Source organism: Xenopus tropicalis, chromosome 1, assembly GCF_000004195.4.
Source record: "Xenopus tropicalis strain Nigerian chromosome 1, UCB_Xtro_10.0, whole genome shotgun sequence".
NCBI lineage: Eukaryota > Metazoa > Chordata > Amphibia > Anura > Pipidae > Xenopus > Xenopus tropicalis.
The window spans coordinates 153,663,492-153,676,534 of record NC_030677.2 but is presented as its reverse complement, the minus strand read 5'-3'; the positions used below and the strand labels follow the sequence as shown (position 1 = coordinate 153,676,534).

General features: G+C 37.0%; 2 protein-coding genes across 5 annotated transcripts in view; one reads left to right on the top strand and one right to left on the bottom strand.

The window, feature by feature from the left end:
• The window catches only part of pi4ka (phosphatidylinositol 4-kinase, catalytic, alpha), a 62,491-nt gene that overhangs the window by 26,878 nt on the left and 22,570 nt on the right, over window positions 1-13,043 (bottom strand). For all 3 annotated transcript variants that reach the window (XM_031905856.1, XM_031905885.1, NM_001251875.2), the window contains 4 exon segments: window positions 10,062-10,112; window positions 2,299-2,407; window positions 1,947-2,083; window positions 555-688 (listed from right to left, as the gene is read on the bottom strand). In XM_031905856.1, coding sequence (XP_031761716.1) covers window positions 555-688; window positions 1,947-2,083; window positions 2,299-2,407; window positions 10,062-10,112 — 431 coding nt within the window.
• On the top strand, window positions 4,080-8,549 carry serpind1 (serpin peptidase inhibitor, clade D (heparin cofactor), member 1). Of its 2 annotated transcripts, XM_012961595.3 has the most exons (5): window positions 4,080-4,207; window positions 4,853-5,715; window positions 6,211-6,484; window positions 6,947-7,088; window positions 8,032-8,549. In XM_012961595.3, the coding sequence occupies exons 2-5, from the start codon at window positions 4,869-4,871 to the stop codon at window positions 8,221-8,223; spliced, it is 1,455 nt and encodes a 484-aa protein (XP_012817049.1). In that variant the 5' UTR covers window positions 4,080-4,207; window positions 4,853-4,868; the 3' UTR covers window positions 8,224-8,549.

Sequence of the window (13,043 nt, the reverse complement as noted above, 5' to 3'; positions counted from 1 at the left end):
TTAACTTGTTACGTCCGGTTCCCTACATACACTACGGGGCACATTCATCAAAGTAGGAATTCGAATCCCAAAATGGGAAAAATTCGGATTAGATACGATAATTTCTGATGATCACAAATATCACAAAAATGCTTACGAAAAAATCGTAATAGTCACGATAATATCGTATTGGCGATCCGAAAGTCGCAAAATTTTCATATCGAACGATCGTAAACGGCGGGAAAACCTTTACGACTTTGATCCTTCTGTGCATGATTTTGGAAGCCTCCCATAGGACTAAATGGCAGCTCCAACCTGGCCCAAGGAAAGTCACGATACCAAAGCTTGAATGAATCTGAAACTTTCATACTCGGCGCAACAATACGATTTTGTCGCAAAGTACGAAAAAGTCGCAGAAAATACGCACAGTGCGACCAAATACCAATTTTTTGTATTTCGTACCTGTTGTACTTTGATAAATGTGCCCCTATGTGTAGATGAATATGGCCTGAAAGCATAGGCATTTCAGTGTGCAGCAAAGATAATTCCTTCAGGCATGAAATATGAATACCTACCTCATGTGCTCCAGGCGGTACACAGAGAGCAGGTAGGTAGACATGGCAAAGTCCAGTTTGTTGATGAGTGCAGACACTTCCGGAGCAGGATCAAGAAGGTTGATAATTGTGCTTCTCAGCTCATTAAGTTCTGCCTAAAGATAACTTCAGTTTAACAAATTTGTCCCAAGGAGGCCAAAGAGAAGTGACAATTTGTAATACATTTAAATAGAAAATTCTATTGTTATGAGACAAAACCACAAGCAGTATTAATCTGTGCTGCATAGCTTATAAAGTACCATCTACATGACTTTACTAAAGGTGCCCATACACGGCCAATTTTAGCTGCAGATATCTTTCAGCAGCTTATCTGCCTGTGTATGGGCACTAATGACGGGGCCTTCCTGACTGTCATCTGACCTGAAATTGGCCAGATCTTAATCAGGTAGGTTTAATATCTGATCGGGGACCGCTTTGGCTCATTGATGCAGTCCCCGAACCGACGGGCACTATACCCGCTGTTTTAATGTGACCAAATTAGCCCGATATATCCCCACCTACATATTGCCTGATATGTAGGTGGGGATATCCGGAAAAGATCCGCTTGACGACCTCGCGAAGCGAGCGGATCTTTGCGTGTATGGCCACCTTTAGTTATCACCTGCTGAAGCTTACAATCTAAGGTCCTTTTAGCAATCGCACACACACTGCAGTAAATTTTATCCGGAACCAATTAACCTGCCTGTATGTTTTTGGCGTTTGGGAAGAAACCATAGTACCTGGAGGAAACCCACACAACAGGGAACATCCAAACCCCTTGTAGATTAGTGCCCTGAAAATAACACTTAAAATAACACTTAAAACTCTGTGCTGCAGGGAATCAGTGCAAACCACTGCAACAACATGCAGCCCACATTCTACAGCTTAATAATTTTTACTACATTTTAGCCATTTTCAGTCTTTTGGGGGGATGCAGAATATTTTACTGCTTAGAATCATCTTTCCAAAGATACTGGGAACTGAAAAGATTTTGTTGTATGCCCCTTACAAACATGGCATGGCTTGTATGGTAAATACTTCCTGGGGTATTATTGGTACTTATTTCATATTTAATATTAGTACTGGAACTTCCAGCCTTAACTGATAAATGTATATTTAACAGAGCAACTGTTGTACAGTTATGTTCTAATACATAGTATAAAGTAAATGCAAATGTTTTGATCTTTAACACAGTAAGCAGTGAAGTTAATATGCTCTATTTAACTGTTAACAATAAAGTTTTATAAGCAGGTTTTTGGAATTATTTTGGTCCCTTCATCAGGATTCATACATTGTTCAGTCAAAACTTATTTCAGATATTAGCATTAAACGATATATAAAATTTCATTTTTTATTCCGATAAGCATTCCTTACTGGCGTTACAGTGTCATTTTTCATGGCAGAGTTGTACTGCAGTACAGAGCGCAGAGGCTCTTTGCTGGGGAACGTCAGCAAAGGAGATTTAGTGGCAATTTCACAGACACCTTCATACCATTCCTCAGGCCAGAGACCTGCAGAGCAAAGACATGGAGTAAAAGAGTACCCTACTAAGCACAAAAAACAAGTGCTACAAGAAGAGCAGAATGCAAACAAAACAAAAGGACGCCAATTTCTAAAATAAAAAAGAGAATATAGTGGTACCCGTTCTTTAATCTCAGCATTTTAGGATAGATAAGGGTGAGGGAAAAATGCAATCATACTTACATAAAACACCACACTTATTTACCTGATCCTTCCACTGCAAAACCCATCAGCACAGAGTACAACCAAAAATCTCTGAAGAGTTTCTGAAGTCGTGGCTTGGCCTCTTTTATTGGTGGAAGCCTTCGGGTGAGCTGGTAATGAAACACAGTGTGTGAGCATTACAATATCCAATATTAAACAATATGAGGGTACACAGTACATTTACCTGGTGCAGAGAAGCTCACTAAACAGTTGATAGAAATGGAAGAAACCTGCTTTTATGACTTCCTCTGCAAGATATTTATCAGCACTGCGTTTGTGAGGTATATTCAATCCCACAAACCGTATAGCCTTGGAAACCTTTATAGTCTCATTTTCAAGTTTAAAATTTTTAACATAAGAAGAAGAATTCTATCTTCAAAAAGGAACTAGGCAAGTGTTCCACAATAGTAATGCTGTCAAGGGCAAAAGTATAACTAAATATGTTTAAGCTACACAAAGTGCATAGTTAAATGCTGCTAAAGCTGGTAAATTGGCAAAGGGCATGGAAAGTAGCAGTTATGAAGAAAGGCTGAACAAGTTTGCTCTACTGAAGGAAAAAAGAGAATCGCCAGTAGAGAGGCCTATGCATCACTTCAGCTTCCCAAAGTCGCGCAGTGTTTTCCCCTGCAGGCAACCTTGCGCGAAGCATTGTGTAGGCCTTTTCACTGGCAATTCCCTTTATTGCTGGTGGAAAGGCTTTCGGAGAGATTAGTCATGTGTGGTAGCAAAGATCCAAACTAAGATATAATTAATTCTTATTGGATGCAAAGCAATCCTACTGGGTTTAATTCATGTTTAAATTATTTTTTAGTAGGCAAGGTATGGAGACCCCTTATCTGGAAAACACCAGGTCCCTAGCATTCTGCATAACAGGCCCCATACTTGTAATTTGTGGATATCACATAAAACTATCTGTGAAGCTCCTAGCAAAGCTGTGGACCATATACATCTAGTGGAGGACTGCGTGTAGCACACAGTTTAACAGCTCAGATTTAAAACTTGCTTATTAAAAAAATTAGCATCATAATGTTTTTATAAGGTTTCAGCTTTGTGTGTCATATCGTACATGCTTGCAACAAGTAATCTTATAACCATGCCATTTATTTTAAGGCAAGGGCTAGCCAACAGCCACCAGAAGTACTGGAATTTACACAATTAACTGGATACAGTCATCTGAATAATAAGTACTTATTTGTACCTTAAAATAATGTGTAATATTACATAAAGTGCCACTTTAGGCACTCTGGAATGACTCTTTCTGCTTTGTTTCTGTGGTAAGGATTCTACATACAAACTCAACAATAAGAGCTTGTCTTATAAGACTCTAAGCAGGAACAATTAGACTTCATCTACAACATTATTTATTACACTGCTGCCTGCAAAAAAACATGCAATCCACTACACATTTACAGCACACAGATATGAAGTACTAGTGTGACAGAAGAATAACACAGCACTGTCAAGGCATAAATCTTAAATGGAATATTTTGAATGTTGAATACGTTATTCCTTTAATTGAGTCAATGGTTAAGTAAAATCTTTCATTTAAGTATTGTATGTATGTATGTATGTATGTATGTATGTAGGCATGAAGGCGAAAGCTGTATCAAGCTAACTAGATTTCCATGCAAAATCTGTTTTAAGTCATTCACAGGACCTGAGTTTGGTTTATTAGCATAGGCCTGGCAATGTCCTACAGGAAATAAGAAAGGGGTGGAAAAGGAGGGAGGGATCTAGGGGGCCTCTAAACAAGAGAGGGGGATTTGGCTGACAAATGCATTTCTATCCCTGTTTGATCTAGAGGCTGTTTACTCTGGGAGGTACATACAAAAGCTTGTGGCAAAGGTTACTTTAAAGCTGTTTTGGGCCAGAGGATTCTGTTTTCTGCTGAATCGGGAAAGAGCTCGTTGGTAAGAATACTTCTCTATAACACATTCTCTTTTTCCATGTATCAATGATTGCTGCAAATACAGCAACCTAATAGAAAGGGTTGAAATACGATTTCAGTGACTCCCTTCATTAATATTTTTCAAATTGAGTGACAACAAAAAACAGATCTTTTTTCTCCATTTTTCCCAGTGTGTGATATTTGCAGTGCAAATATAGTTTCTTTATTATTACTGAGAGGAAAAGGAAAACATATTTTAACATTAGAATTGTTTACATGTTCGTTTCATTGTTTATCTTTAAAACTTTTCACTGCATCTCCCTGAAACAACAGAATTTTTAGGAGTTCGTTTTTCTTTTCTCACATGTTTTCTAGTTATTTCTACCCTAAAACAAATACAAAATGCACATATCCACTGAGAAATAATAAAATGCTTTTTTCCAACTAAATAAAATCGTGCCAAGGGAGGTGCCTAAAGGACAGTTAATTAAAACCACTCAATGTAGCAGCAGAAAATTCTTTTTAATGTATAATGCAACAAAGAGTCAAAATGAAACATCTTATTTTACTTAATTGTAATTTGATATTTACAACTTAATTGTAATTTGATATCATTGTTGCTTAGAATAACAACATCCATTTTACATTACCAAATCATTTCTCTTAGACGTAAGATCTTCACAATGAAACTTCTACACTTAGCAACACTATTTCTTCTTATTCACTCAACACTTGGTGGAATTAAGGACTTACAGGAGCACTTTGAGGACACCTCTAATGGTATACGCCCCAGGGGAAGTCAAAGCCAAGCTGTAGAAAACCTACAGGACGATACGGTCACCAATGACCTGATCACTGAAGGAGAAGAGGAAGACGACTACCTGGACTTTGATAAAATATTTGGGGAGGATGGAGATTACATTGATATAATTGATGCTGCCCCTGAAATTAAAGATTCTGAAAGCCAGCAAGGGAACATTTATGAATTGTTCCAAGGGAAAACAAGGGTTCAAAGGCTCAGTATAATCAATGCTAACTTTGGGTTTAACCTTTACCGTGCCATAAAGAACAATACAGATGCATCTGACAATATCCTGCTGGCACCTGTTGGCATCTCCACTGCAATGGCCACCATTTCATTGGGTACAAAAGGCCAGGCTCTGGACCAAGTACTTTTTACACTGGGCTTTAAAAACTTTATCAATGCTAGCTCAAAGTATGAGATCTTAACATTACACAATGTCTTCCGCAAACTCACTCACAGGCTCTTTCGGAGAAATTTTGGCTACACCTTGAGATCAGTCAATGACATATATGTGAAAAAGGACTTTGTGATTCGGGAGCCTTTCAAGAACAACTTGAAAAACTACTACTTTGCAGAGGCACAGATGGTAGATTTTGGAAGCAAAGACTTTCTTACTAAAGCCAATAAACGTATCCAGCAGCTCACTAAGGGCCTAATAAAAGAAGCACTGACAAACGTGGATCCAGCTTTACTCATGTTGCTTGTCAATTGTATCTACTTCAAAGGTAAATGCCTTCTGTCTAGTTAGAAACTATGTAAAGATTTAGTAGTAATATGAAAGAATATGGCATAATAAATTCATATCCTGCCCTCTTAGAAGAGGCATCTGTAACTAAGTTTTGTACCTTGGAATGTCATGGGGTGCAGGATGTTTTAGTTAAACAGACTGACATTAGATATATAGTAATAAATGTCTGACAGAAAATCAGTACAGTATGAACATCTACTTTCATTGTCAGAAGGACCCTCAGTCACTTGTAATGGCGAGCAGAAAAAGAGTGCAGGGCACAAAAAAGATGGCAGCTACCAAAGTCATTTTGTGCTATCAACTGCTAGCACCTTATGGAGACCCTTATATATACCCAGTGGCATAAACACAGCCTACTGGACAACACAACAGAAGATAGAAGTTACATTGTCGTTACATGAAGGAATACCTATTCTTATAATAGAACCCTAGACTAAAATATTATAATTTTTTATAATTGCTCTACTCTTAGGTACTTGGGAGAACAAGTTTCCAGTGGAGTACACACAAAACATGAATTTTCGCCTAAATGAAAAGGAGCTGGTGAAAGTACCGATGATGAAGACAAAAGGAAACTTCTTGGTTGCAGCTGATCCGGAGCTAGACTGTGCGGTTTTACAGTTACCATATGTGGGAAACATCAGCATGCTAATTGTACTGCCTCATAAACTCTCTGGCATGAAACTTCTGGAAAAACAGATCAGCCCACAGGTGGTAGAAAGGTGGCAGAATATCATGACAAACAGGTACAGCGTTACCACAAATGGCATGAAAACAATAATGATGTGATTTTCATTTAAGTCAATGAGAGGCCTTGATATAAATATCTAAATGAACTCTGGAAGAATGACATTTGAGCTGCTCTAGGATAATATGCAGCTAATACTGAGGGCTACTGTCATTAATAGAATATAGAATACTACTATTAGTATTTAGTAGTTTGATCTGATTAGTAGTTATGGGTTCCAAGACCTGGAAAAGCTTTATGCCTCCTAATCATAGAAGGTTTATGAAAGCAGTTGATGTATAAAAAAAAAAAAAAAAAGACTATATACACATTAATTTGAGATATCAAATGATATAGTACATATTGGCAAAGTAAAGCCAATAGAATTGTTATATTGTCTATAGATTCACCTGCAAGAAAGGATTTTCAGTTCAGAAAGCATTAAAGTTACATTCATTCTTGAATTAATGTTTCTTTTCAGGACAAGGGAGGTCTTTCTACCTCGCTTCAAATTGGAGAAAAGCTACAACTTACAGGAAGTTCTTAGTAACATGGGAGTGACTGATCTATTCACTCATGGAGACTTCTCAGGAGTTTCGGATAAGAATATGAATATTGGCTTGGTAAGTATAACAACTTCATATTCTCACTAAGTGCAGTAATCCAAATAACAATGATAATGGAAGAAGGGATGCGGTGTTGACCTACAACATGGCATGCAGCAGCTAGAGAGTTTTAAATTACATAAATTCCAAAAGAAATAACTATATAGTTAAGGGACCCACTATGTGGCGACCCATGATACATTAAGTTCTACTATAATTTACTATGACCTATGATCCACTAAGATAATGAAATTATATTTCCCATACAGTTCTAATTAAACATACAGTTCTTCATGCTGGCTGATTTGTTTTGTGATCCAAAAAAAAACACAAAAACCATTTCTGGACAAACCTAGGCTTGTCCCTTGTCCCCCTGTCTTTGTCCCAAGTTAAAAGCTCTCTCTGCTCTGCCAAGCACTGTCCCTGGAAACAAACATAAGATTCATAATATACATGTGAAGAGAATCCTTCTTGCACCAGAAAAGAAAGACATCTAACATCAATTTTTAAGTGCGTTGTGGACTTTTTCTTATACAGATAGTTGCTTCTTTGATTCTGAAAGCACTTGGCATATGTAGGTTTGAAGGGGACTCTAATGCTAGAAAACTTTGCTCTACAACAGAATAGAAAATCCTTCTGCTAGCACGAGAAAATCCACCAACTTTGCCACTGATAGATATCCAACTAACATGATCCCACTGCTTTAATTTAAGTTTATCTAGCTTGGCATTATTCCCCAAAAAACAACACAAACTGTTTAAAATTGCCAAGCACAGGTACTAATTTCCCAGAGACCATAAGTGTAAGTACTAGGACCACCCAGTAAATGTGTGCATGTTGTCTTTCTGCATTTGTTGCCACATCATTCCTCAGGTCAAAGGGTATAAAGCACACTAAGCAAAGAGAACAAAATAAATGATATGCAATAGAAAATGGCCTGACAATCTGCATGATTTTACAGTTCCAGCACCAAGGTACCATCACAGTCAATGAGGAGGGAACAGAGGCAGCAGCAGTGACTGTGGTGGGCTTTATGCCACTTTCGACACAAGCTCGCTTTGTTGCGGACCGGCCCTTCCTTTTCCTCATCTATGAGCATCGCACAAACTGCCTAATTTTTATGGGAAGAGTAGCAAACCCCACAAAATCGTAATTTTGTGAAATATTATGTCTCTCAAATATAGAACTTAAGTAGAATTTGAATAAGGCGAAGCTTTTATATGATACATATCACAACTAAAACAGTTGACATGTGAAGTAATATTGAATTTGCTTTATTTTTTCTTCAATGTGAATATTTCATTAGTTCATATTTGCCTACACCAAAGTATTACCAGTCAGTAAGGCAATTCACTCTAATACCATTAGAGTCAACACAAATGTACATTTTTGTACATATAGTGAATTCTCAACAAATCACAAAGGGGTGTACTGAAATGTATTCAAGAACCATGCTTAATAAACATTTACAAAATGGAATACATGAATGTGTGCCTGATTATCCCTACAAAACTGAACCTTGCTAAAACTAACGAGAGGTAAATTTTAGCAACTCTAGCAAACAGACACCCATTGGCTTATTTACTATCGCCCCAGGTTCAAGTGCAAGAGCACTAAGGGAAGAAGTTGGCACTCTAGGGGCCAAAGTACAGAGCATCAGTCCATGTAGGTTGCACTCTGCATCTTGAGCGAAATTAAAAACCTGGCACAAAGCGCAAAAATTAGCTCTTTCGGTAAAAAGCACTATTGTGCTAAATGTTTGCCTATGTCTTCTTGTGCACCTAGAGCTCACTACCATGCATGACAGAATAACCCAAAGCAAGGCGCAACTCAAGCAATACAAAGTGCTTACCCTGAGCTAAAATGCCAGTTACTAAAGGTTTAGCATTTTGCATGTCCCCTGCCTTAGTAAATGAGTAAGACATATGTGTACTTCTCAACAACAAAACTGTTATCAACAATATTGTTCAACAATAAGGGACAGGGAAGTAATACATCAAGCTCAACACGATCTTGTCCCCCATTAAGAAAGTACCAGGAACGCTACTACATTTTTGACAAGTAACGTAACTACTGGGGGCACAGGGGCAATTAAACCTATGGACACACCACCTCGGGGGCCCACTGGGAAGCAAAACTCAAGAGATTTCCTGAGTGTGTGTGTGTGTGTGCAGCCACTGAGAGAAATGCATGTCTGGGGTTGGAGGCTTACTTACCACTGTTTTGCGATTACTAATGCCAGCCTGGGTTTATAGGATATTAAGTTTAAAAATATCTTTTAAACACATAAGTATTAACTTGGAAACCGAATCAGAGTTTGCTGAGGACAATGCTTGAACTGTACAGGAAAAATAAAACTAGCAAGTTTGTCAGTTTGGGTTGTGCAATGTTGATAAATATTTGTCCTCCTACACAACTTGTGTATCCATTAACTTAAGCAAAGCATAGTCTGTTAGCTGCTATGAATCGGCTGATTTTACCCCTACATGTAGCCTAGGTTGAGCACTAAATACAACTGGATTCAGCACTCTTGATCAGAAAAAGTGCATCAGGAAAAGGATGGAGACAATTTTGTGTAACGTAAAAACCAACAGCTTTTACTATGTTCATTCATCACACATATTCAAGACATCAACAAGATATTCAAATGTAATTTACTTTAAGTATATCTTCTATTATTATTATTATAAATACATATTTATAAAGTGCCAACTTATTCCATATTGCTGTATTTCTTTTAGATATGGTCACACACACACAACCTTCTAGATTTCAGTTCAGTTGGTTTAGTCAAAACTAACCATAATGTAAAGGAGAAAGTATGGATCATACACACTGTTGTAATTGTATCTAATTGAGTTTTATAATGGAGATGCTAGTGTTATAAGAGTTTTTAAATCTCTGACCTATTCAATTGAGAAATAAAAAAAGAATAAAAATCCTAACGTGCATGAGGTGGATATATGTTTTTTTCTTAAAGCCAATACTCACCACAGCAATTACGGGTATCAGCACTCCCAGATTTCCTGCACTGCTGGAGGCCTATAAAAAGTCAAATAATACATATGTCAATATATATGTGCATATGTGTATGCACAATATACAGCTTTTGTGGTAATTCCTAAATCCTTTATACTCACTATGAGACTACTGTAGTAAGAACTGCAAAGTATTTACTAGGTCAAGTAATATCATAGTATATCAAGTACTATATCATAGTAATTGATACCAATCAATTAAATGCCGCAATAAACCATTCCTGGGAAAAATATTTACAACTTTTATTATATTACGCCTAGGGGCACATTTACTAATCCACGAATCCGAATCACGAATGGGAAAAAATCGTATTGGAAACGAAAATTTCGGAAGATCGCAAATATCACGAAAATGCTTACGAAAAAATCGTATTAGTCACAATAATATCGTATTGGCGATCCGAAAGTCATGAAATTTTCGTACCGAACAATTGTAAACAGCGGTAAAACCTTTCCGATTGTTTCGTGCAAACGTCTGAAAAAGTCGAGCGCCGTACGAAAAAGTTGTACGCCGTACGAAAAAATCGGCAAAAATACGCTCGGAGCGTTCGCATGAACGCTCGAGTGCTCGTGCCTTTGTAAATGTGCCCCCTAGTCTTGCACATACCAGGATTTGTGCACCAGGATTAACCCAAAGCTAGTGTTTCTATGAGGACCCGCATGTTGCATTTCATGGGTCATGGAATGGAAATTACACTGTAATTGCAGTGCTTTTTAACTAGGGGTAAACCAAATCTGAGCTGCTAAGCCTGGATCAAAATTGACAATTCCCAGAAATACATCCCCAGGTAAGTGCTCCTGTCTCCCACGCATCAAGTTGATATCTTAAGTTGCCGGCACTGTTTCTATTAAGTTTTTGAGTAGTGGACCAAGCAGCTTACTAATTTTGTAGGGTCTCATAAGAATAAGGCAATTTAGTATTGCCTTATAATCAACAGGAAAGCATGAAATGAGACACACTTATGCCATAAGGGTACCCTAGGACCTACAGTCTTTACTATTTATTGATAAATATTCTTGGGTTATTTTATTGTTTGGCCTGTAGTAGTTATGCTTAGGCATTTAATGTACTTTTTATACTGTCAAGCTGTGTGGTAATTTTTTTATTCTTTTGGGGCAGTGAAAACATAAGTACCCACTACTGATGGTTGAGCAGATCTTTCACTTCTTTTGGTAAACATTTTAGTGCATGTTATTCTCTAACAGCACCAACAAAGCAAACAAGACATTGACCAATGTACATACCAACTCAGTGTAGAACAAAGCCATTCTGTTCTCAAAGACCTTTGCCCTGTTCTACTTTGATACAGTTGAGACATACAAAATGTGCAGAACACAAATTCTAAACTTTTAGATAATATTAACATCGGCTTGTGAACGGTGTAGAGGTAAACGCTTGAATAATATTATATACAGATATGATTGTCATCGTTTTGTATCATTCCTCCAAGGAAAAATGTTTATGAACTACATTTGTTATAAAACAAATGAACGGGGAAAAAAAAAACTGGAGAGAGGTATAGAGTAGATGGAACCATATTTCTAAAGAGAATATCTAATATTTTGCTAGATTCCCATAAAAAAAAAAAAGTTTTACTGTTCAGGGATCAGTGGTGGAACCTTTTTTCTGTCTGTATCTGTTATTTAACCTTGTGGGTTCAGTATTAAAAAAGATAAAACACTATATAGCATGTGAAAAGGGAGGGTAACGTTAAAGTTATCTTTTACTATGTTATAGAATGGCCAGTTAGCACCTTTTCGATTGGTCTTCATTTTCTAAACTGTAATAGTTTTTTAATTATTTGATTTACTCTTCTGATTCTTTCCTGCTTTTAAATCGGGCCCCTGACCCAGCAGCCAAAAACGTATGGCTCCGAGGCTATTATTTTATTGTTATTGTTTCTTTTTTTTTTTTTTTTTACTTATCTTTCTATTCAGACCCACTCCTATTCAAATATCAATAACCTGAACCACTGCCCGGTTGCTAGGGTAATTTGGACCCTAGCAACCATATAGCTGCTAAAATTTCAAAATAGAGAGTTGCTGAATATAAAGCTAAATAATTCAAAAACAACAAAGAAGAAGAAATTCAAGTCCAACTGCAAATTGTTTCAGAATAGCACTCTCTACAACAGGGCTGCCATCACAGGGGGGACAGTTCTTCCGGGCCCGGTGGGTTTTGGCTGTTAAGAACAAAAGAGTTTTCTAGACGACTTCATTTTATATTTGATTTTTTAACTATTTTACATTTTTAAGTTATGGTTCTTCAGATTGTTATTTATACTGTTTTCTAGTTGCATGGCTTATTAAAGGACTAGAAATGTCAAAAAATGTTTTTGTTTTTTTTTGTTTTTTTTTTACATTTTCAATTAGTATCTGTTGATCCAGAACCTACAAATGAACTTTTTATTGGGAACACATTTTATATAGGAAAGGATTTTATTCTATAGTTCTGTAGAGAGCCACGAATCACAATTGACCCCCATTTATGTTCCTGCATAAAAACTAAACCCTCTACAAAGTATATTTGTTAACATCTGAGAAACCAGTGCCTTTTTTTTAGTTTAATTGGTTGCCCCCTCTGGCTACATAGCAGCTTACTATATAAACTATAGTTGTGTTTCTAAAGCAAACACATCATTTTTGTTGAATTTGAATTAGTTAAAACCACTTTTCTTTTTTAGTGTTACTGTTCCTTAAACATTAGCCACTAGGCATTTGTTGAAATGACAGAATAAAATATTAATAAAAGATAATTCAATATAAACGCAATTACAATTATAATCTAGCCTTAGGATCAATCTGTTCATGGTGCTTGGGTTGATGGCATGTTGTTATACCCTGGAGGTAGTCCTACTCATGCCCTTACACAAATAAATATTCATGTGTCTCTAACTCCCACCTAGGGGCAAACACCACTTTTGGACGCAAAGAG

Excerpts from the sequence above, each read along its gene's own strand:
- serpind1 (XM_012961595.3), top strand. The coding sequence starts at position 4,869 with ATGAAACTTCTACACTTAGCAACACTATTTCTTCTTATTCACTCAACA. Across the intron at positions 6,485-6,946 it reads CAGAATATCATGACAAACAG|GACAAGGGAGGTCTTTCTAC; the intron begins GTACAGCGTTAC and ends GTTTCTTTTCAG. Across the intron at positions 7,089-8,031 it reads AGAATATGAATATTGGCTTG|TTCCAGCACCAAGGTACCAT; the intron begins GTAAGTATAACA and ends ATGATTTTACAG.